Below are 27,232 nucleotides of genomic sequence, written 5' to 3' on the forward strand. Positions count from 1 at the left end.
TGGACTGGAGGGTGGAGAAAGCCGGCCTCAACCCGGAGCGCCTGCTCTGCTGCACGTGTGGCTACGGCCAGCCATGGCCCCGGCACCGCAGTCTGGAAGGGGCAGGACAGCCAGGGCAGGTTTGGGGTGGGAAAGCGGAGACGTGGGCTGGGACCTTAAGAAATGGGGTTTTGACAGCTGCCGGGCTCCTGGCACAGCTCACTGGGACTGGAGCAGTGTCACGGTTATTTATGGGGGCCTCCCCTCCAGCACGCGGCACGGCTAACCCACCACCAGCCCGGAAAGCGTCGCCGTGAAGGAGCAAGGAGACAAGCGGCTCAGTGCTGTCCTGGGCAGAGGTGCTCCTGCTCTTGCCGGAGAGGTTCCGTGATGCAGGAGGGGCTTTGTTGTTGGATTTAAATATTTATGCAAAAATTTAAGTCTCCCACGTGAAGGGCAGGTAACATGACCTCCCCGCAGCAGGTCACAAGCAGAGTGTGCGTGACTGATGGCATCACGTCCAAGCTGCTGCTCAGAGCCAGCCCTAGCCGAGCCTGCAGGCCTGATCCAGCACCTGCCCACCGGCACCACACCATCTTCCATCTTCCCTCCCATCCTGCTGCTGGACTTGCTCCAGCTCATCCCAGTCCTCCAGTACTGGGGAAGCCCAGACCGGGACCAGTCCCTGCCGCACCAAGGGGAAGAACACCCACCACCCACAGAAACATGGAAATACAGGGGCTGTTCAGATCCCTGTTTTCATAACCCAGGGGCCAGCCCTCCAGGCATCCAACCCTCTTTCTTTTTTCAGCATTGAATCATAGTTTAAACTCAGCTGGGAATTTCCAGAGTACATGTGTGAAAGGAGAGACACACATAGTGTCATTTGTTTTAATAGAGATGTTATTTTACATTTATTTATAGCAGTGAGAAAAGTGCTTCAGAAAAAACACAATACCCCAGTAAAAGGCAGGCTACAGTAAGACTACCACCCGAGTCCTAGTATTTCAGACATAAAGGGGCAGTCGGATTAAGAAAAGCTGTCGTTTTACAGAGGAGTAACACAAAAGCAAGTAGTTGTATGGTGAACAATAAAGCCCCAAAGCCCAGTTAAGTACTTTCATTATTGGAGACTATTTGCACTGAAACTAAGAACTTTCACACTTAGACTGCAAAACACCTTATATGAAAAGGGCGAGGTTTGTTGGGGTTGGTTTTTTTTTTTTTTAAAAAGCACTCCTCTGTTCTCTCCCCCCAGTGAAATCAGATACCATTAAAAAAACCCCAAAACACAACAAATTGGTCCCTGCACTACCTGAGTGCCTCTATGAGCTGCTGGTACTTTAACAAACATCTTGGGCTCAGCCCAACCCACTGGCCCGCTGTCCATCCTGACAAGACAATTGTATGTGCTTCACTTATCAGAACATCAAGCTACGTAAGCGTCTAAAACCCTACGACACCTCAGCCTTTGTACGTAAATAAAACAAGGAACGAGCGGGTGTGAACGCAACTGTAGCTGGCAAAGGCATCCAAGTGAAGAGATGGCAGGTCAGATGGGTGGCCGGGGCAGAAAGGCAGCCTTGCAGCTTGGTTTTTAGGCCGTTCACCACACCTACGCAGGCAGGCCAGCCTTGTTTCAAAGCAAATTCTGCATGTGCTTCCAGAAATTCATGCATCCAGAAATCAAGCCAAAGGATGCAATTTCTGCAAGCTCACACCCTCTCCAGCCACTCACACCGATGGCTCCAAGGCCCTAGAACAAACACGTCATTTAAAAGGAACAAAAAGTACTTACATAAAAAACTTTGCAGATGTCAACTTTATGTAAAAAGGCCACTCTCAAACCTATAAATTTTCCCCAACAGCTGCAACCAGAATGGCTGCTATACCTCCAACTCCTGTTAGCTCACAACCTTCAGCTGCCCCAAAACATCTTCTGCTGTGTCAGCTGCTTATCACTTCTCATTTTGCATCTCATTAGTTATTCTTCTAGGCTGTCTCTTCTCTGACACAGTAAATGGCTCTTTTGAAGGGTGCTGTTCTCTCCAGACACCAACCTCCTTCGGGCACTGCGCTGCTCGACAGGGAAATATCCTCAAGGGCCTGACTGCACCATGCCCCAGGTACTAGGGAGGGGTGTGTGATTAGCAAAACTCCTTTGCACCAGAATTAATTAAATCTTGTAACTGTTTCACCAGTGCTGTGACAACTTTGAATAAGTTTTTACCGACAAGTTTGGTGGTTGGGTTTTTTTTTTAACGTGGTGTCTTTCACAGCAGGGTCCTCCTCATCCAGCCAAATGCAGCATGTATCTCGGTCACTGCTCCTCCAAAGGCAGCTGACATCTTCCATCTTGGGCAGTATTGTATGACTCACAGTTTTTGCACTTCATGCCTAGGAGATGGAACTGCACTGTAGACCGGGCATTGCAGTCATTGCAAAGGATCTACACACAGAAATGAGAGGGAGGTTTCAGCATCAGCAGGAACACTCAGCAATATACTACAACCATGATTCTAGCAACCACTGAACTGGTTTGCCATCAGGGGACGAAGCAGCAACTATCTTTCTTTTCAAGACAGCAGGACCGATTTAACTTTTCCATTTGTAATACTTAGGTCACATTGCATAATCTTGGAGAATTTACTTTTAGTATGGCAAGGTGACTCCCTGGGTAAGTCGCGTATAGGCACGCTTTGGCTTCTCCTCTTGATGAAGCAAACCACCAGAGAAACCATTCAAGTGAAAACCGAGAGCAGATCAACAGAGCTAGCAGCATTAGCCAGCCTGCTGTGCAAGACAGGCAAGCGACCATTCTTCTCAAAATAGACAGTAAGGAGATTTTTTCCAAACACCCTGACTCCCAGAGCTGGCAGGATGGTTGTCTAAACTGTAACAGATGCAACTAAAACATCAATGACCAGTGCTGTTCAATTTGGTGTTACCTGCAAACAGCAACCAGTCTCACAGTTCTGTGTTAACACGAAGAAACAGAGAAAATAGAAGTTGCCTCTGTGAGCCAGCCTTGATCAGTAGCTGAATATTTTTGCTGAAAAGCTGCCATGTTTAGTGTGGAACATGAAGGTCTGAACTGTTAACAAACAAACGTTCCTGCTTTTTGCTATGACAGCACCTAACACAACTGGAGAAAGCAAGATATCGCCGAAGATCAAGCCATTTCTTCACTGTGTGATACTACACCACCAAGAGGTTGTGGTTTTGGGGTTGGGTTTTTTTTAATTATTTTTTGAGTGCAGGTGGGGGGTGCTTTCTTTTTGTGTGTTTGCATTACTCCCTAACCAGCAGGCTGACTTCTGATGCAGTACAAGTGCCTAGTGCCCTCTACTGCCGGCATTGCAAAGGCACAGATCTGCCACGAATGGAGACATCGGTGCAAGTCGCATCTCTTACCTCGACCATCATGTTCTGATACTCTGTGGGCATAGGAGTCTGTGCTACTTCGTCATCCAGCTGACGCCAGTACCTTGTCATATCTAAAGCTGAGTGCATGCACAAAGGACACCTGTAACCTCTGGCAGAAAGGAAAAAAACAACAAAAAGTCTAAATCAGAAGACGGAGTGGGGCCATGAAACAAGTCCAGCCAAAAGGACAACTTTAATATCATACCAGTCAAAGAGAAACACCACGAATCAAGAAGTTCTTGCAAACAGAACTGGAAATTCTAAGTCCCTTATCCCTTTAAGAGTTGGCTTTAAGTTATTTGGTACAGGACTGGCATCATTATCTTTGCCTCTTGAAGGAATCTGTTCGGACTACAACAACATTAAGAGGTGTTTAGAAATACTTACTCCTTTAGCATGTCCTCGTAACATGTTCTGAAAAGAAAACACAATGAGAAGTTCAGCAAGAAGAACGCTATTACTAACTGGTAACACATTTGGACTGAAAAAATGGAAAAGGCACACCACTATCCCCACATCAGAAGTTAAAAAAATATTCAGAGTCCAAGTGAGAAGAAAGCTTCCCAGCAAGACCACCAGGTACTTGGGCAAAAATCCAGAGACAAAGCACATTTGATTCCATTCCAAGGTCTTCTAACCTAACACAAGACTCAATACAATGACAAGGATTCTGTGGTTCAAGTTAGCTGAAAATATAGAGAGTGATCATCACAAAGTAAGTTTAAGAAGGACAGGAGCTGAAAGAAGATTCAGTCTGGACAGACTTGTGTCAAACACACAGGCCGTTTAGCATACAGAGACAACGGCGCAAGGAAAATGAGAGCCAACAGAGTAACAAAAAGCTACGTCTGTAACACAAGACAGAAAGGGCAAATGGAAAGGAAACATGTGGCAATTGTTCCTCCAATGGCACCCAACGCTATACATCACTTCAAAATCCCAATAGAGATGGCAGTTTTTGTAGTGCAAGAGTGCTCCACTGGAAGTCTTGGAGGGCTGTCTTAAGGAAACAATCTAAAACTGAACTGATGAGCTGCCACCAACCCCTTAAAACCACGGTGCAACTGCTTTATGCACCAAGGAGGGACCTCGCTACAAGATTCTTGAAACTTCCAAGTACTAACAGAAGGAAATTCAGCATGAACAGTACACAGGTCCCTCCGCCACCACCTAAATTTACTGCGGAAGGAAGACAGCCTTTCTAAAGAAACTATTTCCTCATTAAACAGAGACTATCCCCTGCCATGTGGGCCCCTTAGAAACCAGCTCCCAGTAGCTGATACAGACTAACCAGGCCTGTAGTGATGCTGAATAAACACCACGCACAAGGCAGGGGCTACTGCCTGTTCTCAAGTATCTGCAGTGCTTTACCTGTGCAGAAGATGACCACATGGCAGAACATGAGCTCCAACACGAGATGTGTGAATATCCTGTTTCGAGGCAAGTATCAGACAAAAGACAAGAAAATTAATTCAAAGACAGTCAAAAATACAGCCACACAGAAATCTAAGAGATGAAAAGATGCAGCTCACCTCCAAACATATCGGACAGTCCTGCCTGGAGACGTTTTCAATACACTTTGCAAAAACAAAAAAAAAAAACCAAAAAAGGTTATTTTACCGCATGGATATTTGCATTTTTCTGAATTCTAAAATTTCTTTAGAATGGTAAGAAAAGATGTATGAAACATTACAGATTGCATTTAGTTTTGAAGTTCTGAGAATTAATGGGTGGCTAAGCATATTAAAAAACAAACAGCTTGGAAGTATACATAAGCAAAGGGCTCCCAGAACGCCCACAGCGGCAAGCAGCTTAGCTTTTCCTACACTGCACCAGGAACGGGAGCTCAAACTTAAGCTGGCAGATCTGCAATCAACAGCTCCTTCTAGAAGAGGAGACTAAGATGTTTATTTCCTATAGCTTCAACTGCTAGCAAAGCCAGCCCAGAAACACTCTGCAGTGCTGTTAGGTGCACTTAGAGAGAGAGAACCTGCTGCTCTCACCGTCCCTACGGCCTTAGATGGAGCTGTTGCCTCAAGTCCTTAATTACCAAACTGATTCAGACGTTAAACAAATCTGTGCACAAAGCTTAGGCCAAGCTGGCTCTCTAAAGTTGTTAAAAGTAACAAATGAAAGGATTTCTAATCAAGGGAGTCAGCCTTGGGAAGGATGAGAATGGATGGTGAAAAGAACACCATTATTAAGTTATGCAGAAAAAAGACTCCAAGTGAGGAAGTTCTGGCTGCAAGAGGAGACAAGTTGATAAAGTGTTGCAATTCACAGAAACCTGGTTAAAAGTAGGAAAAAAGGTAATTGCGGCATTGGCAGATTGTGACCTCCCACTCAAAGAGCCCCCTCAAAAGAGGGCAAACCCCAGCCTGGGGAGCATGTGTAGCTGGCAAAAAATTTCAACAGCGCTATCTGAGGATATGTACTAGTTTGCATTAGAAGCAAGAAACTTGTAACCAAGCCTGTGCATGAATGAAAATGAATATGTAACACACAGTGAGTGTACAAGTACTCTACTGTATGTAACATGTACCCTCGAGTAACTTGGTGTGCACATTGGGTGGAGCTATCCCCCATGCCTCCAGCACTGTAGGTAAAGAAAACACCTGATTCTTAATGTTACATTGGTGTGAAGAGGTTTACTCTTCACAGCTTTTGATGACAGAGCTGAGGCACTATCAGCTTCCATTTTCAAGGGTTTTTTTTAAGCTATGGAGTGAACTGGTGTATTCTTACCTTGTGCTTTCCTTGAAGACTCAAGCTTAGGCATAAATTGCATTTTGAACAGTGGAAAAAATCCTCCTTTGGCCCGATCCTGAGGAGAAAAGCAGCAGGCCAAAGCTGATTCGCTCCGTTCCATACCACCCTGCCACCCTCCCATCCCAAGTGGGGCTGGGGCCGGGATGGGGAGCCCACCTGCCTTTCAGACAGACCACCCCTCCACCTCAGGCTGGCCATCCACACCCCCCCCCCGCTTCAGTCACCTGCAGATGCCGCACTCGGCGCAGTGGTACTGCTTCTTGTCGCGGTCGAAGAGGTGGCAGATACCGCAGTAGTACTCGCCGAAGAGGTTGTGGCAGCCCTCGCAGCGCTGCTGGGCCTGCCGCGGCGGGGAGGAACAGAGTAGAGGGCCATTAGGCGCGCCGCCGGCGCCCCACACAACATGGCGGCGCCACCCCCCAAAATGGCGGCGCCCTCCGGCCCCCACCACCGGACCCACCTTCTGCAGAAGGCGGCAGCGGGTGCACTGCACCTCGGCCACGCGGAAGCGGTCCAGCCGGTGCCCCTCGGCGCCGTCGTGGCACAGCCGGCAGGCGTACAGCTTCCCGCAGCACGGCGCCTGCGAACGGCACGACCTCAGCGAACGGCCCCGGCCCCCCGCCACCTGCCCCCCGGCCCGGCCCGCCACCGCCTCACCCGCAGCAGGCAGCCACGCCGGTAGTGCTCGCAGCCCTCCTCCTCCCCGCCCGCCGCCATGGCCGCCGCCCCCGCCTCCCCCGCACCCAACCGGCCGCCCCGTCGTTTCCGCTTCCGCTTCCGCCCCGCCGGGAGCTGGGCGCCGGGCAGGCAGCTGGCAGCAGGGTGCAGCTCCCCCTCCCCGAACCTTCCTTCCCCCCCCCGCCATAATAAAGCCCAGACTCTTGGCCGTGCGATGCAGCGCAGGGGAAGGCAGCCCTTAGCTGGGCAGCCCGGAGGTCCCCCCCCCGGCATTTCCCAGGAGGGGCTGGTTGCCGTTTCACTGCCCGCGGGTGCTGAGGCCGAGCATCTCTGCTGGCGCTGGGAGAGGCACCTGGCCCCGGCTGGAGCTGTGGGGAACTTCAGGCAAGTAGCTCGGCTGCATTTGCCCACGGCTAGCTAAATGACTGCTACGGCCAGCTGAGAGCATTTGCTGTGGGCTACCGTGGAGCATTTTATAGTTAGTGGCAAAGAAAAAGCAGGGCAACGGGAACATCACCAGGCTATCGCCCAGTCAGCCAGCCAAGCTGGGAAGGTCAAGAGCACATTGGATAAGCATGGTCAGCAACATGCTGTCCAGATGCTGCTGAGGGACATTAGGAACCTGCACTTGTAAATGGTTGCAATAAACTCGATGTCAACTATTAAATAACTAAGTCAAAAGTCCTATTTTTCAATGCCAGATTTCAGCACTTATTTTTCAATGCCAAACTTTTTCAAATGCCACCAATACAAATCAGCAGGTATAACACCAAGTCCAGGGAAAGCCACGTGAGCACACACTAGTAGCAAGAAATTTGGAATTTGAATCCCTTTTATTTACAAATTTTAATGTACATGTCAAAACACAGCATAGCCACAAAGCTCTAAATCCAATGATACCCATACTGTATTTCGCCATGATACATTGATAGGAAAGGCCATGTTTTGTGGAAAGACAAATTCCAAAATTAACTACACTGTACAGGGGTGTGATCTGCGACAGAAGCCTCGAGCTGCCAGAAAACAGAGTTGTGAGGAACGCAGGGACACCATAGAACTGACTACAGCCAACCTGAGGGCAGTTAAGCAAAAATGGTGTAACAGTCCCAAGATAAAAGCGATGCCACCCTTCTCTCCCCACAAGCCACTGTTGAGTTTTACACTTATGTGTCCCATTCCCCACAGGGACCTAAAGGACTGATGACTTAAGCCAGTTACTGAGCGCTCACAGAAGCCATTTCACATGCCATCCACATCACAGCTTGGTATTTTACACCAATATTCTTCCTTCACCAGTAACAGCAGCCAGACATTCACCCAGTGTGGCCAGACCACTGGCCCAGTTAAACACCCCAAAGACAACTGCCCAAAGACAGGGATGAAAGCAGAGGGGAAAAAGGAACCTAATGCAAGGTCATGCATGCTGCTGAACATTAGTAAGGGTTTCAAAGGAATAGCTGGGAACATTTACGCATTTAGAAATTGTATTTCTTGCACAAATGTTTTCTTCACTGATGTTTTTGTCAAGGCAAAAGCGTTTGCCAATGCAGATCAGGTAGCCCACCAAAATATGGCAAATTCAGCAGCTATCTACTCTCTTCGCTATTCCTTTAAAAAGAAATCCCTCCAGAGGGCAGCAGTTAGACAAAAGAAACCCCAGATTCCTTCAAAATCCTCCCAACCAGCATCTGCCCTTGTCACACACCAACAACCGCCATTCTTTTCTGAGCAACCTCAGACAACACTTGGCCTTAGGCCAAAAAGTCAACATTTCAGGAGCTGTTTTTGCATGCAAGAAATCCAGCAGCAATGGCGGTGCGGGCTCTGTCCTCAGACTGGACCTCAGTCACTTCCCACGACAGCCTGCTGCACTAACGAGAGACTATGGGATCTTCCTCTCTCCTGCAGAGACCTTGCACCTTTAGCACCTGGAAACTCCGATGGATTGTTCCCACTGTTTCAGCCACCTGCATCAAGAGGACAAAAGAATGATGTCGCAGACAGGCTAAGAAGATCACAGAGGTACTCCCTGATGAGGTCTTTCCTTTATTTTGATTTATTACACATCCTTACCTTGCTAAAGCTGTGCACTTACACCTCTGTGCTTCACAGATGAGACTACTTTAGTAAGGTTTCTTCCCTCCCACCCCAATTCTATTAATCAGGATTGCTTCCCATCCCAATGTTTTTTCTTCTTTCTTCCTAGTAGCATGTGAGCCATCACATCATGTGAATATAAGTGACAAATACACTCATACAGGTTAAGAGCCTGTGCAGCATTGGTGCAGAGATTTCAATCAGCAGTTGCTCCCTCTCCTAAAAAAGGAAACACCAGAGCCCAAAAGAACAAAACAAGATGCACAGTTTGCAGCCTGCATGTTAGCAGTATTACCACAACATGCTTGTGGCTATCTGCAACTAACACCGAGTAAGAGCGGAGGGAGTCTGCAGTGCCTGGTGGTCCCTGCAACCACAGGGAGTATCCCCAGAGGGGCAGGTGTGTGATCATGTCCAGGCCGGCAGAGCCAGTGTACCCAGAGCACTGAGTAAAGCCCATGTATGTGGGATGGAAGGTTCCAATAGAGCTGGTGAGATTTCAGAGCACAGCCTCTGAAGACCCTTCCAAAGCACCTTGTTTATTCTCCCCAGCTTCTGCTCCCTCCAGAAGATGCAGTCCTTCTGCCCAACCTCAGTGAGGAAAGAGGGGTGATCATGAGAGTAAAAACCCTCAGCTAAGCACTGCAGTTCTTGCTTTCAAGAGGATAAGACCGACTCCAACACTTACAGCAGGCTCCCTGGAAGATGCTGAGCAATGAGAGGTAAAAATACCCCAATACAAAAAAAGCAAAACAATTTTTTCCATGAGTTTTCTTTCAGACAAAATTACTTATTTATGGAACTGCATGTCTCTCAACGGGCAAGATGAGAAACCATTAAAACCACATTTAAAAGCCTCTCAACCTCGAATGATGAGATGCAATGCTAAGTGAAAGTGCAACTAGAGTGGCAGAGTTTAAACTTGGTACTTCAATCTTAAGACTACAAGTCAATGACACAGACAGCACTTTTCCTAAGCAGCCTTCTCTCCCAGACTCCTGTCTCATGCTTGCAGAGCACTGAGGTTATCAACAGCTACATTAAATAAATATAGATTGCATGATATAGTTACTAAAATTTTCCCTAGTGTTAAGCTTGACAAGCTCCCCAAAACATTTCTCTCCCTTCTTGCAAGAAAGTCCATTTTCTGTGATGCACTTGACAGTGCTGTGCATACAACCCATCTTTTCCACTCCTCATGTGAAGGCAGCCAGTTTCCCCTTTTTGTTATTCTATCAGTTTGCTCAACCCCCAACTTCATGAGCTGCTTAATTTCTGATACCAATGTCCAGCACCTTAGCTCAGGAAAACTATTTACCTGGCACAGCCAACTTCAATATCCATAAAGAAACCTGTGCACTGCCCTCACTAAGAGGTCTGTCGTAGCTAGGTGTCCTGAGAATGTGAAGGGTAAAAAGATTTTTCTGTTGCACCTCCCCACTAGGTAAGCATTCATGAAACTATCCATTTGAAAGCCACCAGAAGACCACGCAGCAGAAATTAAAGCCTACCTTTTACAGGCAAGTGTGATCTTCTCCTTAAGGCTAGTGCTCAACTCTGGGGAAGCTGGCTTCTGATGTATCAGGCATCAAGGTCCCTGACAACTGTAAATTGGGAAAGAAAGAAAAAAGAATGTCCATTTCCAAGTGTAGTATAAATAGAACAATCAGAAACCACCTTCTAGGGACATATGCAATGCCAACATGTAACTTGATACAAATCTGTTCTTTGATAATTAGACTTCAAAAATGCTTTCCCCTGCCCCTCTCCCCCCCCCATATAGTCTGCTGCATCTCAGCTGTAAGCAAAGTGGCCAAAGTGACTGCCTACGGAATTACTTCCTCTCAAACTACATTTCAATGTTACTGAGGAACTAATCTTAAAGACAGCTGCAAGATATCCCCTTCTCTCCCTATGCCTGACTCCTATGCTTTCTCCCTCCCTACTGCACTCAGCCCCCCAACATCTAACATAGCCAGAACAGTTCTCCTCACAGGACACATCCCTCCTGGCCTCTCTTCAACTCTGGTAAATCAGGCTTAATTCCACCTTGATCCAGCCAGCTGAAATAGCAACAATTCATGTTTTCTGTCTTAGCAGTGAGAATCTAGTGTTCAGTTAACCTCAGAGAGATAAATAGAGCCCCGTGTTTCATCCATGACCCCTCTCTTTGCCCCCAGCATAAGGCCTCAGGTCCTTTTACTTAGTTAAGAAACCAAGTTCTGCTTCTGTTAGAGTCACACTTCAAATTTTTTGGTCAAGCTGTTCAGAAAGTCTTGAACCAAACGAATACAGAGCAGCACAAACTCTTTCATTGTTTTGTTACCTGCTGTGAGGCCAGACTTGGGTTATGGAGGTCAATAGCAGCAAGGGAGGGGACACGGGACTCCGAAACTGTTTTGTTTTCCTTTTTCAGAAATCTGGGATGCCACGCTGCAAAACACAACCAAGGCATACAATGTTAAGGAAGTAAGAGCTTACTGCCGTAATGCACACTACTTCCTGCCACTTAATTAGTTTCTAGGTTTTATTTAGAAGGCATCAAGGCTCATACCTTCCACTCCTCTCAGTTCAGGGAGATGATTTAGTTCTGGCAAACGTACATCTGTCTTGGAATATTCCCATTTTTTCCTATTTGCCTGAATGACGTTTTTTTCATTAGTAACCTGTAATCAAGGGCATAAGTACAAGCTCATGAAAACACAGAAAAAACAAAGCCGTTCTCAAGGCTAAAAATGTGTCAATGCAGCAATGTTCTGCTGTAGTTGGAACTTGTGCAAGAAGAAAAGAAGACTCTAATGTGTGTGAAAGAATCCATTCTGCTCAACTGTCATTTATACATTATGCAATGGAACATCCACAGCAAAAACCCACCAAATTATCTAAGCGAGACTGCTTTCAGAGAGACAAAATGCAGCACTTGGAGAATGGCTCGGATTAGTTACCTGTAAACAGGCAAATGTTCCTGCTGTCACGGAAAGAATATTGCCTAGGTAGTGAGTGCAATGGAAAGCTTTCCATCTCACTTGTTTTCATTATCAATTTTTAATGCATTTCAGACATGACTAAGTAAGGGCCTGACCATGTTAAATCCAAATCCTCAATTCTGCTTCAATAGCACAGCACACATGGTCTACTTTTCCTGGCCAGGCAGGAGGCCATGGATATATTCCAAGTCTCACAGATACACTGTGTTGGGCTGCTCCCCTCATTTAAAATTGTCCTCTGACACAAAATATGTTTCATATAGAAGATAACTACTAGCAAAGGACAACAAATGACACACCTGTAGGAAGTGGTTTGGTGGAGGCTGCAACAGATGGGATTCTTGACAATAAAACACACACTTGAGTTCAGAATTTATTTTTGCTTTGCCAAGAAGGAAAGACATACGACTTACTGATGTCAAGCTTACAGTGTAATGGCCTGCTGGAGAATACTTCCGTTGCTTTAGAAATGGGTTCAGGTATTTTTTACTCTTTTCATCAACTCTGCAATCAAAAATGCCCCAAACTTTGCATTAACTGGGGTAAGATGGTGAGTATAAGAAGAACAAATGCAAGACATCCAGAAACACTGTCATTAAATGCTTAGAAAGAAGGCTCACGGGGAGAATATCCTTTGTGAGCTTAGTTAACAGAGAAGTTTGGTCCCAACGACAAGCCATGACTCAAAGAAAGGACAGTGTCACAGCAGCTGGCAAACTGCTGCTGTTCAGTAGAGCTCTGCCAAATGCAGAAACACAGGGACCCTATGCCTGTGTGGACATGCACAGCTATTCGAGGTGAAGCTGAGCTTTCCAATCCCCATACAATCCTCCACCCAAATGCTGTTCCTAGCTGTGTCCTGTCCCAAACCCACATCTCACATTCCCATATCAACACCCTGCACCTCTCTCAGGACATTACAGCTCCTCAGCAACAGGGATGATGGATACAACCTCTTTCAGGTCTTTTCCCATACCTGTAATTAAGGTTCCCAGGCACAGGACGCATCCCAGCTGCAGTGGGAGAAAAGTTCTGGTTGATGGGAGGGATAACTATGCTTGCATTCTTGGCATACTCCAAGCTGCCGCTGGAATCTTTTAGGCTGGTTTGAGGGCTTATTTTAAATGGGTTGATCGCACTGTCATAGAGGGAGCTCAGGTTGGAGGATCGGTCTGTTTTCTCTGCATCAGCTTTAGAGTGCTTCGCCTTTAATAGCTTTGCATCTCTGCTCTTTGGGTCAATGCTGAAATCCTGTTTGGGAAGATAAGCATTGTCTTTCTCTTACAGCCATGTTTAAAGAGTAGCTTAGAGGAACGCATGGGGGGAAAAAAAAAGTCAAAAGCCTAAACCCGCGTGATCCTGCAAGGATCTGATGGAGATGGAATTGTTTTTAGTAGAAAACCTCTGTTTTCCATCAGACAGGAGGAGACTTGTCAGGGTTCCAGCACCCTCTGTAAATAAGTCACCTTAGAATGAGATCAGAAATGATGGCGGAAGAACAGCCGTATCCTGTGTCACTTCCAAAGAAATTAAATAAGAACTGAGCCTAATGTCACCTCGAAGTCACTCTGAAGCCTCTACTCCTTAGTATCTGATTGAAACCAAAATATGTAATTTTGGAGATAGGGTTTGACAAGGGTAAACAGCAGCACACAAGCACATTTTTGTGATTTAGGATGACTTATGCTTCCCAACTGACTCTCCCTTCAGCTCTGTATTTGCCCATAACTGCATCACTATGTAGTTTACCTGCAAGGGACTGGCCAAATAGCCACTTGCAGACTGCCAAGCTGAGCGCTAAAGAACCCTTGTAGCAGCCAAACAGAATCAAAGGCACAGACCTTTCACACAATAGTGTGCGGATTGCATTGCACCAAGTGTCACAGCTGTGGGCACAGAGGCCTCATGAACTGCCTTGAATCAGGCAACAAGGTCTTCAGCACTGTTTAGACTCAGAGTGGCTTACAAAGGTGAGCTTCTCTGAGACAGCACACTTATCTAGTCTTTTTTTAAAAAAATGAAATTGACAATAATGCTTCTATTTTTGCTATGAACTTAAAACTGCAGCACATACTTACTTAGTGATTTTAAAACATGAAAGAAAAACAAGCAACCAAGTTTGAAAAATAAAGATGGACTAACCCGGACACCAAGCATTTTTCTTTCTTCTAAAACATCATCTTTGTCCCTTTTGCTGATTTTTGATTTTTTTTGTAATTGATGGTCTCTGGCATCTTTCTGAATCTTTAATTTAAGCTCCTGAGCAAATCTACATCGGAGATGGGGAGGGAAAAAAAAAAAAAAAAAAAAAGGCTTCTGTTAATCTCAACATCACCATTAGAGCCCAGGCTCCTATAGACTTCTAAGCAATCAAACAAACCATGCCTTTAACTAATGAGAAGCCAACCAAATATGATGTATCCATTAAAGTAAATAAAATCATACAAGCACATGCTTTTCCATTACAGCAATAAAAGTGTTTGTATCCCAGCCTGGCCTAGATGCATAAAGTGAATACAGTGTAAGACTATGCTACCCAAGACAGTGTGACTCCAGGCATGCACAGCAATGAATTAACATCATGACAAGGTAAGGAGGCAAACATGCCACTGCAATGCATTCCCTTTCAACTGTTCTCCTATTTCCAGGAAGGCTAAAACCAAACAAACCCAAGATATTCCAGTGGCTGTCAGCTCTACAAATCCAGCATGCAATCTTCCAGCACAACTGCTTAATGTCCTTCTAATATCAGCATTCTCTGAGCAAGAAATGAACTGTTTACCTTTCAGCAAATCCATCCTTGTTAAAGAAATCGCACTGCAAGAGTTCAGCACAAGATGGTCTTTTGTCTGGATCAATTTGCAAACACTTCTGTCAAATAAACATACACAGTAGAAGGCAAATACATTAGAGATGAAACAAAGGCTTTAGTGTTTCCAAGTGAAGTCAAGAAAAGAGCTGCAAAACTCTCCCTTCTAGGGCCTGTTATATTGAGATGAACCCAAGAGACACCACTGTCAAAAACGTTTAATGTTTGCCGACTGCTTCCATTCTAATTACCAATGCTCACAAAGACTCATTGCACAGGGAATACCTGTCATACAAATAGATCGCTCTGCTCTCAGTAAACCTCCCTTGTTTTCAGTTACATTTGTTTGGCTATGGCTTTAGAATCTGTTTTGAACATCAGGCATTTCAGATACAGCCATGTTGTTTTTAGGTTGTTTTAGTTACCCAACATATCGGTGCTCCAGACTACTGTATGAAAGCACAGAAAACACTCCCTGGAAGGATTGTCCAGAATCTAGTACGAAGTTGTAGGCTTCCTAACTCCCACATAGCAGATATACAGCTCCAAGAGCAAAGGACACGTTTGGATGCCATCTCATCCAAACCTATCTGCTTGCAGTACCTCCACCAGCAGGTAAAGGGAGGGCTGGCAGACAACCCCATATCCACACAGCTCTGCTAGCAAGGAAGAATTAAGGGGCTGGCCATTATCTACAAAGCATCCACTTAGGTAGCAGCTAAGGGGCAAAGCTTCTTGGGAGACCTTTCAAAAGATCAACTGATGCAGTGAGGCATACAGGGGATGCTTTCAACATGTGAAGCTCTTCTTCACCTTCCAAGTCTCCTTAGAAAACTTAATCAGTGGGGCACTAGATGCTACAAATCCTCCCCGGAGGGTATACAGTGACCATTTTGGCTCTGGAGATGACTGGCTTAGGCTCCTCTGTCACCCCAAATGGTAGCTGTTGTATCCTTGCAGCCCTCACTAAGCTACAAACCCAAGCAGTAGCTCATTGCATGGGCAGTCAAGGCAAAGCCAGTTTAACAGCCCCAGCCCTTTCTGTAGGCTGTATTCAGCTCCCCAAAGTGAAGGACAAATAAATACAGAAACGTTCACAGCAAATGATCAGTTAATCACCTTGGCTAAATCTAGCACTGCAGCAGAGAGCTTGGGATAGCGTTTGTCCAGAGATTCGGCCTCTTTCACTTCAGGCAACCTCATGCCAGCGAAGAGGGGATTTTTATAGAATAACTCTTGGTGTCTTGGAATTAAGTTACCTGGAATCACACAAGCAAAGCAACCACATGGAAGAAACACAGAACAGTTCCATGAAACATTTGAGAGGCTGAAATCCCAGGTGAGAACTACTATAATTGCTACAGTCTGGGTCATTCTCTTTCTATCTGGGCATCAAGAGTAGATACTGTACTCACAAGCTCCTAGCTCCCCTTTTGTAAAAGGCACTAAGAGTATGTGTGCTCAGAAACAGTTCAGCACAGCTTTTCTCTTCACACCCTCCTCCCCCTGTCAAAATATTTTTGACCCCTTCATTAGTAAGCAAGCACTAGGAGCCTGACAGGTTGCTCTTACCCAGGCACTTGGTGATATGGTAGAGCTGGTCAATGTCTGAATCTCCAGGGAAAAGGGGTTCTCCTGTGAGCATTTCTGTTATCAGAGAGCCAATAGCCCACACGTCCACAGCCCTGGGAAAAAATGAACAAACAAAACACCACCCCAGCTCAGCATGGCTTCATTTGTCTCTGATCTCCAGGCTGAGCCAGGCCAGTGCACAGCACTTCTTCAGCTGGTTACAAGGCCTGAAGGCAGCTCTGCCCCCCTAAACAGCAAGACAGCTGTTTTCCAAGCTTACAAGTGCTCTGATGAAGGGCAAAGATTCAGCTCCTGAAGCAGACAACTGCTAGCAGAAGTCTGACAGATGTAAAATCAGGTTCCAAAATCCAGTGCTTTAAAAACAGTCATACAACATAACATATTAGTCGAATCTTGCACTTTAAAGAGCGCAAAGGTAAGCAGCTCCTCTTTCTGCAGGCATCTGCCCCTCAGGCAAGTTTACTGAAAATTAATTTAAGTAATTCAGGCACATACAGAAACCTGCATGATTGTACTGACAGACCTGTGAATTATATAGTTTAAGTTCTGACCTGGTTTTGCAGCACTGCGGATCCCAGTAAGAAAAAACGCATTCATCCCACCTCCTCACTCCTGAAACCTCTGTCTAGAATTGTTTGGAGGGATTTGTCTGGCTTCCCTCCACGCCCCCATCTGTACAGGAGGGAGATCTATCATAGCCTCCCCCAATACTAACATTGGCAGCTGAAAAGCTCCTATAGACACCGGACCAGGAACTCTGAAGACTCTCCTTGGCTTTTGAGCCAGGAAAACTTGCAGTAGTTAGCTGCAGACTGGGAAAGAGAACAGGAAGGCTTAAACTTTTACAAATGAATAATCAGGGAATGCTGAACAGCATTCTCTTTAACCTGTTTGCCAAGCAATAGTCCCCTGCCTCCCAAAAAAGCAGAGCAACCCTTTCCATACTCCCCACAAGCCCACAACCCTTCTGCAGCCTCACATGTCAGTCTTACTTGCCATATTTGATATCTCCCACCAGCAGCTCTGGAGCTCTGTACCATCGGGTTGCCACATAGTCTGTGTAAGCTTCCCCAGAAGCTGCTAAAGTACGGGCAAATCCGAAGTCACATAGTTTTACAACTCCCGACTGGGAGACTAGTATGTTCTCTGGCTTAATATCTCGATGTATGATCTGCACAGAGAAAAGCAAGTCAAGACAATTAAACTCCCTGTTTCTACAGAGTAAATTGACTGGCTCACCAAAAATAGTGGCTTCCTCACATCCAGGTAGAAAATTACATTTTTGCAGGCATGGGAAACACACAGAGTCTGTAAAATACAGCTACGTACACACAGTCAATGAACAAGCACTGACCCAAGTGCACAGGTAAACACAGAACCTCTAATTTTTTGCACACATAAATGTTTATTTCATGTATCTCTTTGCAGCTGTATGTATGTTCTACAGCTGTATTTACTGCAGGTATTTTAACAGGCACAATTTATTATGCTTGAAAATCTGGCCTTGACCACAAGTTTAAAAGCTGTATTGCAAGGGCCATCGGCATGTCCTGCAGTTAAATGTGAAGAGTATTTCAGGAATCCATGAAACACATTTTCCTAGACATAAAAATACACAAATGCGTGTGTGTTTATGTATACAGTTACACAACTAGGATTAAATTGGCAGACATGTTAGAAATCACTTGAGAACAAAAACCTAAAAATACTGAAGAGAAGAAGCAAGCCTACATGTTTACATTGACACTATCAGAACAAAACTTCTGAAGGAGAAACAATCTCCCTTTGCAAGATAAGCCATCCTACTATAAGGTGCCACCAAGTACTGAATTCCTGTGGAGCTCTGGACCCTTCCTTTGAAACACTCACAGATACCGAGACAGACTGATTAGCTGACATCAAGCTCTGACATTTTCTATGGAATTCAGTCCAGGCCTTCTGCTCTGCCTCTTTCTTTTCAGCCAAAGCTTTATTTCTCTAAATTTTAATATATATCAACAATACACGCTTCTGTATCTATTCATTCAAGGTTAACTGCAGAGCTGACTACTTGTGCATACTTACATTATGACTGTGACAAAATGCTATTCCTCTCATAATCTGAAATAAATATTTCCGAACCCTGCTGTAGTCTAGTCCATTCGGAAATGCCTCAAGGTCATCAAGCACCGTGTGATCCACAAATTCAAACACCAGATACCATCGTTTCTTCTTTTTATATACTTCCAGGAGGTTCACGAGATTCTCATGCCTGAGTTGCTGTTATAAAACAGGAAATATTTTGTGAGAGCTTGACAGCATATAATGGGTAAACTGCAACCAGATACTTTTAACTGCAACCCAGCCAGTGCACTGCCCTGGAATGCTCCCCTTGTCATGGCACTCACATTCATTTATTCTTAAAATCAGCTCACTGATATTTTAGAATAGGTTTTATTTTTCCGATTTTATTTTAGTTTTTTAACATTATCTGGAGGATTTCCACCACCTCATATATGCAGGCACCTGGTTTTGTAACGTAAAAATAGATAAAACACTAAGGACATTTCTTCTTAATGGGGATGCCCAAAATACACTGTTCTGTTGTTGGAAAATCTCATGTGTTCTGCTTCTTACAATACTCTCCTCACGTAAGAGGCAATGATAACTCGTGCCCTGATTGTGACAAGCTTTAGAGCAAGCTTATGTTCCACATAAGAGAAATCTTGAGGAAGTCAAGAAGAATTCCAGAGGAGCATGTGTTACATGAGAGACAGCGGGCACCTAACAGCATCTCCCACAAAGACTTGCCGTAGCAAAGGAAAATCCACAGGTCCCTGAGCTAGCAGGAAAGACAAAGCAAGATGGTTTATACTGTAAAGTTCAGCATGCTGCCAAGTACGTCTCTGACCACCGCAAGAAGAATAACAGGGCATTTAACCATGACTGGTGAGCTGCACAGACTCCTCGCTAGTTTTGCTTACAAACAGCTCAAGCAGCAATAAACACAGCTTGTTCCTGTAAAATGTTGGGCTGTATCTGTGGCTAAAACACAGCTTGTTCCTGTAACGTTGGGCTGGATCTGTGGCTCAAACTCCTTCAGGAGATACTCTCATCAAGGTGACCAAGTAACACTGTGCCACCCTGCCTGGTCCCTCAGAGCACGGCATGAAGAGCAACACTAGCTAGCTACCCTTTCCAGTCAGGATTCAAAGGATTGCTGAAGACAGCTCTTAATTTTCTTAAAACAAAACACTTTTTGCCCTTCCCAACAACCCAAAGCTGATTAATCTCTTTTCTCCCGCATTTTTTCCAGGAAGTTTTATTCCTCTCTGTTACTCCTTTCTCCAGGGTGTCGCCTTAAAAATATCGTTCACCCCGATGTAAAAGCAAAGCAAAGGCAGCTGCAATACCTCTCAGTTCTACCTCGCTGCCAATTCATCACCAACTACTCAGTGTCTGCATCTTAATTTTTTCTAGTAAGGCCAACAGAAGACTTTACTTTTAAGCTCCTACCATACCCAAAGCATTTCTGTTGGCACTGCCAGCTTATACATATTTACAGCAACTAAAATGTGCCACAATAAAAGCACAGTAAATAGATAAAAGGAATGTTTAGCATTCTTACCTGTAATAGTGTTAACAATTAAACAGCCTCTATTAAACTGTGTCTAGTGGATTCACAGTGAAAACTGACCAGTCAAGGATTTGAAGAAATTTTTTTTCCCCAGTATTATGCAGAGGGGAATGCTGAATATAGTTTAGAGAGAGAGAAAAAAAAAAAAAAGCAGCTGTATTTTCTAGCGACTTTGTCATCACATTCTGACCAGACAAGAATCCACCTCCAACTGGTTACACATTTGTAACACCAGTTTATGACACACCACTGCAACAAAACAGACCATGCTACAATGCCCAGTTATTTATTAGCTTGGAGCCTAGCAGGGAAACATTGGAGGCTGCCTGAAGGCTGCACCATAGCCCAGGGATCACAACACACACAGGAAAATGCAAAAGGACTGCAGACTGTCCAAAGCAGGAAATTGTAGGGGAAATGCTCTGTCAGTGCAGTGGAAGTGCCAGCCAACCTGCGCCTGGATCTGTCAAAGACCCAGATTTCTTAGAAGGTCTAAAAAGTGAAGATTTTAGAAAAGATGTTCAATGAGCAAAAAAGCTCTTTTCTCAAGAATAACTTCTTCCCAGCACAGGACACCTGATGAGGTTTTGCTGTTTTCAGCCACAATTAAATTTCTCCCCAACTCCAGAACAGGAGAAAAGAAAAATAAATTAAAAAAGGAAATAATAATAAAAAGAAAAAGAAAAAAAAAGATTCATAGGAAGCATGCAAGTGAAGAAACTACCAAAAGATTAAATGTCTAGATACTTATTTTCACTGAGGCCACACTGACTGAGGTATACATGGAAATGGGAACTTGGCAAGTTCCCATTCACCCAGGAAAACACATCAGTTCCCACCACCACCTGGGAGGTGGTACACGCTCTGACTCAATAACTAAGCAAGCTTGGCCAACAGATCAGGTACAATCCAGACTCACACACATCTGCTTCAATACAGTTGAGGGGACAACACTCAGCTGCTGGCTGCCTCTCAAGCTCCAGCATGTACATTTTTATGAACTCTAAGGGTCCGTAGCTCTTGCAGTGATGGCAGAGATCACTTCCCCCCAGGGAAGCACAGGGACTATAGTCTGGCAGACTTGCAAAGAGACACTTGTGGCAGCCAAGAGGAGAAAGATGGGTCTTCATGTATTTCCCATCTCTAGAACATCCCACATCAGAGGAAAAGCCTAGATGCATTCCAACTTGTAATAAGACTTTCCTTCATCTCTTCACCAGACACATCACCTGTGTCCCAATGCTCAAAGCTACCACGTGCTCACGCACAGAGACAAGCACCCTTCTGTGCATACCACCTGTGGGACAAGGGAAGAAGGAAAATGCTGCAACTACTGCTACTAAACACAGGAGCTGAAGGTGGTCAAAAAAGCAAAAGGAACAAAGGATGTATGTCTTGGCACAAAATGCCACCCTGCATTCTTAGCATCCTATTCACAAAGACATGCAGCAGAAAAAAAAATGGCAGTAAAACAGTTTAGGAACTTGCAACAAAGACAAGACAGGAAGCAGAAAGACCACATGACAGAACACTGAAGAGCATACACACAAAATTCTGTTTATCTACAGCTCCTGGGTATTTTCCCAGAGTATCTACAGCCCATGAAGAGAAGCACTTCTAACAAACCAACCCATGCAATGAGGCTACACCACATAACATTGCTGATAAGAAGCCAACAGGCTAAAGGGTGACTGGACATTTAGGTGAGTATAGAGCATCCACAACTGATACCTGGCAAATCATGCACTCAAACAGCAGAGGACATCATGCCAGCTGGCACTGAATTTGATACACAACACAGAGGGGGACAATTACTACTAGCAAGCAGTAGAGACCTTGGGCCTCCCTTCCTTGTACCTTTCCCTGCTGAATACAGGGCACATAAGCAGGTTTCTGTGCAAGTCAGGTTTAACAAGGCAACTCAAGCACAGCACTCAGCCAAAGGGAAAATGCAGCTCTGCAAGGTTACAACTCAAAGACTAAATGAACCGTTGCTCATGGAAATACAAACAGGGCCCAACTGAGTCTTCTTTCATTTTGACTTAGTTAAACTTCATAAATCATGGTCAGATTTACACAGGAAGCTGTGTTTCCTTCTCAAAATGATCCAATGGCTTAAATTGACACCTATCCTACAACTTCACCAAATAAACACCACTCCTTAAAGGACCACTAAGGAGTCACAAGAGGCAGTTTCCTCCCAAGAGCCCATGAAGTCCCTACAGGTAGATCTCACCCATACCAGCTAGCACCTTTACTGCAAGAAAAACCTCCGACCACAGACATGAAGGTTACTGTTCTGCTTGAAGGAGTCATTTGCCTTCACAAAGGTATTTAAACACCTGAATAGGTTTCAAAATAGTGCCATGAGGAGGTACCTCGAGCCCAGCAGAGACTGGACTGACACACCGCTGCTCTCTCTCCCCAGAGAACACCCATGCTGGGCTGCACCATTCCCCTTGCCTGAAGCAAGGTGGGTTGCTGGAGTAGTAACTGCAGGAGCTTCACAATAAAAAAAGTCACGCTCTGTATTAACAACCCGGTGCAGCGGCTCATGGCGGATGCTGTACTGCAACATAAACGTCTCCCAGCTGAACGAGGAGCTACGAATTTAAACACAAGGCCACCAAAAAGCCATTGCTTTGGTCAGACTTTGCTGGCAAATGCAGGCCGGCTCCCCTCAGCCGCTCTCACAGTCCCCTGCTCACCTTCAGCAGCTTGATTTCCCTCACGGCGATCTTCCTCACCACCGCGTCATCCTCGCTTTCCAAGAACTTCTTGACGGCAACGATCTGCCCGCTCTCCTTGTTTCTGCACTTGGTCACCACCCCGTAGCTGCCTTCCCCCACCAGGCCCAGCACCTGGTACTTCTCCATGACCAGTTTTCTCCCTGGGGGAGGCCGGGGACGGTGAAAGCTCCGCTAGGTACACCGTTGGGGCGGGCTGAAGGCGCCGGGACGGGCTGAAGGGACCGGGGATTTACCGAGCGCTGCTAGACAGCAGCAGGCCTGGACCCAAGGCACCGTCACCATAACAACCGCCCGCCGTAAAGCGCAGCCGTCGCGCACACCCCACCTGTCACGATAGCCGCCGGGCGGGCGGCTGGGCGGAGAAGGCGAGCTGCCGCAACCGGCGGTACCGGGGAGCGGCCCGCAGCCCCGCCGTGGCGGGAGGAGGAGGAGGGTGGGTTGGCCCCGTGAGGGAGGCAGGGCTGAGGGGGGTCGCGGGGGCGAGGTTCCGGAGGTACCTCGTGTCCCCGTCGCGACGAGGGGCTGCGGCCCGGTCGTGGGGGCCCGGCGCGGTTTATTCGTTTATTTCTTGACGGGCCCGCCTCGTGTGTGTTTGTGCCAGCGCCAAAGGCTGTAGCCCTGATATTTTACGCTTTTCTTACAAAAAGATTGTTAAGTTCGATGCCTCTTCTAAGGCAAACCCACATGGTACTGGTGTCGGCTGTACGAGATTCCTTGGCTACTAATGAATCGATACACTGTATCAAAACAGATCGGTTTTCTTTAAACACAACAGCCTGCAAATCCTGTACTAAAATTTTACAAAACCAGTGGAGCCCAGTGAAGCCCTCAGGAAGCCTTGTCTGTCAGCTGTCTCCCCAAGTAAATGCAAAAAAAGGTACTGAGCACACAAATGAATGTCTACTGATTTGATGTAAAAAAACCTGCCCCTGTAGACAAGGGTAATTATGTTCATTAATTAAAAGGTTTAAGACCAGATTCTTGTCAGAAGAAGGGGACAACATTTTGTACGCAGCAGTGACTGCACACAAGGATTTGCACCGCTGGACTGTGAGGCCCTTTCGGGAGCCCTTTGGTCATGCCGTGACCTCACCATCCACAATTACAACAGCATCACATTCCTCAAGGCCTGTTGCTCCCAAACTTGCCTCCTTTGCCTTGAAGACCTTTGCATCCCCATCCCCTCCGTCTAGGACTGCTATTCAGTCTTGGGCCAAGGTATTAGGAAAACAGGAACAGCCAGGAGCCAAATTTGTGGAGCTGATGGCACAAGAGATGCCAGACTCCTTCCTAACAAAGCCAGCCTAAGCCAGTGTCCAAGACCTGCTGGAGATCTACTTGGCTATAACAAGTAAAAAGGCCTTATAAAACATTTTCCCCTGAGGTTCTCTTCTTAAAGCCATTAAGATACATAAAGAACAAATGACTAAGCAACCTTATTGTGGCATGAAAACGTGTGGTGGGCAGAGTGCCACAATAAAAAAATGCTATGAAATCATTTAATGAATATTCTGTTCCTGAGCAGCTGTGTGCTGTTACGAGGCAGCTTATGTTGCTAAGAATGTGGCGATGATAAAGGTGGAATAATAGGCTTTAAAATGGGTGTCTGTCAGTGCCCTTGCTGTGCATTTTATTTTAAAAACAGTTTCTGGATGTTATGTGCAACTTCACACCTTAACAGCATGAAGGTAACCGATCTCCTTCAACAGGGGCTGCTTCTAGCAAAGTTGAAGCATGCACGTGGGTTTACTGATTGAGACTTCATCCAACACACCCTTGCTCTCTCCACTGCACACTGGTGACAGCAACTGATGGAGCAACCCTTGACAGCTTTTTTCTCACACTGACTTGTCTTGCTCTGGACATGGACACCAGTGGCATGGCAGGATGCGTGCAGGAGAAAGCAATCAGAAACTGCAACTACAGAAACAAAGACATTCTGTGTGGATATTCCTGAAAGGTGCTATGTTACAGATTGGGGTGGGTGGGGGGTGGGAGGGGAGGGGGTGTGTGTGCGGGAAAGAAGAGATTAAAGCAATGGAAAGGAAGTGGAGACCAGCTATGTCTGTTCCAAGGACTGCAAAGCTGCGTAACTCCTGCCCTGCCACGTTGCTACGAGAATGTCACACCCCATGGCCATCATGCACTTTTCCGCTTCTGTTTTTACCAGTCAATTCCTAGACATTTATCTTCTCAGTTTTGTGGCCTATATTTCATAGTCTAGGGTATTGTAGAAGAAATTTCTCTGAAGAAATTTATGAACACCTGTCAGGTTTAGCTACTGAAACATTTCTCTTTGGGAGAGGAGCAGTGTACACCTTGCCAAAATGCCCAATTCCCTGGAAAATAGCATCATGAAGCATCAATATTCCAATAATGCTTTCTGAAACCTTTCTCCTATTTCTCTTCAGTCATGTCGATAATGTGTCACCTTCTGTAATTCATTTCTATTTTTTTTTTTTATTTCTCCTTCATCCTTATTCCCACTTCCTATATGCAATCACTGTAATGCACCTTTCAAGGCTGACCTTACATTTCCAGGAAAAAAAATTGCAGCTCAGTTGTCATTAATTTATTATATTCCTCCCAGCTTCTGCTGCTCATCATTATTGTAGCAAGTGCCTTCTCTGGGTCCTGGCATTTGTTCAGCACTGCTAATAGATAGCTAACTTGGCAACCAATTAACTCTTCCATTGCTTAAGATACCAATTTTGGCTTGTTTAAACAAAAGGCACAAAACACAGGCTTCAAAAACTCACTCTCAGTGCAGATGGTTCTTGAATTTTATTTTAATTGTAGCAAACAATATGGGAAACCAGCCTTTCTTGTTTACGGACGGTGCCCCATCTCAATGGGATCTCTATTAATCAGAGATTCTAGCCGCCCCACTGCTGTGTGAGTAATGCTGGCTTTTACCATCAGCAACTAACTTAAAGATGACAATTCCTTTTGGCTATAGGTTGCTTTGAGGTTTGTATTTTGAGTGATCTTTATTTTTATATAGATAACGTCACTGTTAATTTCCAATGATTTGTGTCAGTGTGGTGCTGTAATTTAAAGCCACAGAGACTGAAGGTGGTGAAGAATAAATGAGGTATTTTGTTAAATCATATAGTACCCCCGCTCCAGGTATGTCTGACAGTCTGTTGGTATCTCAACAGCATTGACCAAATTCAGACTCGATAATGTGAAAGAAACCATGTTTTTTCTCTCATAATGTGATGCCTGTAGCCAATGGGGACCTTGACTCCATTCCTTTCCTCAAAAGTGTGGCTGCTGGCGATGCTTCTTCATACTGGCCTTTGGAACCCTGGAATATTTTTTTTTCTTTTAAATGCAGGCTACCATGAGCTCTTCTGATCTTCCATGACCATAGGAAAGGACATCTCCCAGGTTAATGTGAAAGGGGCAAAAGAGTTTTAAAGTCAATAGCTAGAAGAGCTTTCTTTTTCTGAGAATTAAATTGGTAGTCTTACAGTCAACACAGCCAATGAAATACTAAACCAATGAAATACTGCATAGTTTTATTTTCTAAGTACCTACAGTATAAGTTAGACATTTTCAGTATTCTGAGCTGACTGCAACTGATACAATTTGTCAGTCTGGATTCTGGATCCTTTGAATGTGGGGCAATGGCATTTCTTTTATATATTGTTTAGCTTTTCATACTAAAAAATATGTGGCTGTGCTGTGTGCCTTCCGCATCATGCTTGTCTTGCTGTAGCTCTCTGAAACATTCATCTTGAGAATGTCAATGTGGTGTCAGTTCTGATTTTTGTTTTTTATTTTGCTTGCCAGAAATTTTCAGACATCATGGTATCTGCTAGAATCACCCATCACAGTTCTTGTTGTTGCACTTCAGGAAGACAAACAGCTAGTTATTTAATATTTTTGATAATGAAGTATCCAACAACAGACAAGTCAGGGATGAAGTGGTCAGGTGCCCCAAATGATCTTTTAGGGCTGAAATTACAGCAGTGGGGTTTGGCTTTTTTACTTCAGGAACTTTTGTTCACACACAGAGTACAAGATGTTATGAACATATGCCAAGATGCAGGATTTCACATTATACCCTATTTCTCTTCATTCCACAAAATGGAGGGGAATAAAGTACATTTAGAAAGAAAAATCACACCCGTGGCATGCGGTGGTGATGAGACAGTTGATCATGAGATGTCACTGACTTCTTTCCAAGGCAGTTTTGTAGTAAACCGGCTTATTTTTTTTCACCCATCCTGTTTTCCCCGATGACAAAGCTCCATCGCTTTGGTTTGGCGCCGGGCCTTTCCTCCCCAGCTCCCACCCGCAGCAGGCAACTCAAGCCCTCACCCACCCTTTCTTCCCATAAGACAACACCTGGAGGGGAAATAAATACCTTCGGCGCTGACCCTTAAGGTGAAGAGCCTTCGAAATGCCCATGTTTGCCGCGACGCAGCACCACCCTCTCGCCGCGCCGGGCGGTTTGGCGTGGTTTGGCGCCCCCTCAGCGCCAGGGCGGGGGCGGGGCGGCCGCCGGGGGCGGGGCCAG

The 27,232-nt window shown here is 45.4% G+C and overlaps 2 protein-coding genes and 1 long non-coding RNA gene across 5 annotated transcripts; 1 reads left to right on the forward strand and 2 right to left on the reverse strand.

Annotated features, from left to right (window-relative positions):
- Nucleotides 1–857: 857 nt before the first annotated feature.
- RCHY1 (ring finger and CHY zinc finger domain containing 1) lies at nucleotides 858–6,909 on the reverse strand. Of its 2 annotated transcripts, none has more exons than XM_037393180.1 (9): nucleotides 6,832–6,909; nucleotides 6,635–6,754; nucleotides 6,399–6,514; nucleotides 6,151–6,229; nucleotides 4,938–4,982; nucleotides 4,777–4,835; nucleotides 3,793–3,819; nucleotides 3,394–3,514; nucleotides 858–2,376 (listed from the first exon to the last, which is right to left on the reverse strand). In XM_037393180.1, exons 1-9 carry the CDS (start codon nucleotides 6,889–6,891, stop codon nucleotides 2,371–2,373), a joined length of 633 nt encoding a protein of 210 aa, XP_037249077.1. In that variant the 5' UTR covers nucleotides 6,892–6,909; the 3' UTR covers nucleotides 858–2,370. The 2 variants fall into 2 exon arrangements, with proteins under 2 accessions (XP_037249077.1, XP_037249072.1); XM_037393175.1 differs by having other exon boundaries at nucleotides 865–2,428.
- A 747-nt stretch (nucleotides 6,910–7,656) lies between these two features.
- On the reverse strand, nucleotides 7,657–27,192 carry CDKL2 (cyclin dependent kinase like 2). 2 transcript variants are annotated; one of them, XM_037393195.1, is made up of 13 exons: nucleotides 27,080–27,192; nucleotides 18,403–18,597; nucleotides 17,331–17,509; nucleotides 16,318–16,430; nucleotides 15,865–16,004; nucleotides 14,719–14,807; nucleotides 14,079–14,205; nucleotides 12,913–13,187; nucleotides 12,350–12,440; nucleotides 11,504–11,615; nucleotides 11,276–11,382; nucleotides 10,461–10,553; nucleotides 7,657–8,819 (listed from the first exon to the last, which is right to left on the reverse strand). In XM_037393195.1, the coding sequence occupies exons 2-12, from the start codon at nucleotides 18,433–18,435 to the stop codon at nucleotides 10,494–10,496; spliced, it is 1,326 nt and encodes a 441-aa protein (XP_037249092.1). In that variant the 5' UTR covers nucleotides 18,436–18,597; nucleotides 27,080–27,192; the 3' UTR covers nucleotides 7,657–8,819; nucleotides 10,461–10,493. The 2 variants fall into 2 exon arrangements, with proteins under 2 accessions (XP_037249092.1, XP_037249086.1); XM_037393189.1 differs by lacking the exon at nucleotides 27,080–27,192 and adding an exon at nucleotides 22,663–22,978.
- LOC119150611 lies at nucleotides 23,050–25,097 on the forward strand. Its single transcript, XR_005105157.1, has 2 exons — nucleotides 23,050–23,137; nucleotides 24,414–25,097. It is a non-coding gene; the product is annotated as an uncharacterized LOC119150611 (long non-coding RNA).
- Nucleotides 27,193–27,232: the final 40 nt, after the last annotated feature.

Source organism: Falco rusticolus, chromosome 1, assembly GCF_015220075.1.
Source record: "Falco rusticolus isolate bFalRus1 chromosome 1, bFalRus1.pri, whole genome shotgun sequence".
Classification (NCBI taxonomy): Eukaryota; Metazoa; Chordata; class Aves; order Falconiformes; family Falconidae; genus Falco; species Falco rusticolus.

Excerpts from the sequence above, each read along its gene's own strand:
- CDKL2 (XM_037393189.1), bottom strand. The coding sequence starts at position 22,830 with ATGGAGAAGTACCAGGTGCTGGGCCTGGTGGGGGAAGGCAGCTACGGG. Across the intron at positions 14,808-15,864 it reads CAGTGCTAGATTTAGCCAAG|AAGTGTTTGCAAATTGATCC; the intron begins GTGATTAACTGA and ends TTTATTTGACAG. Across the intron at positions 12,441-12,912 it reads CCTGGGAACCTTAATTACAG|AGTTGATGAAAAGAGTAAAA; the intron begins GTATGGGAAAAG and ends TTTTGATTGCAG.
- RCHY1 (XM_037393175.1), bottom strand. The coding sequence starts at position 6,891 with ATGGCGGCGGGCGGGGAGGAGGAGGGCTGCGAGCACTACCGGCGTGGC. Across the intron at positions 4,983-6,150 it reads GTCTTCAAGGAAAGCACAAG|TGTATTGAAAACGTCTCCAG; the intron begins GTAAGAATACAC and ends GTTTTTGCAAAG. Across the intron at positions 4,836-4,937 it reads ACTGTCCGATATGTTTGGAG|GATATTCACACATCTCGTGT; the intron begins GTGAGCTGCATC and ends GCCTCGAAACAG.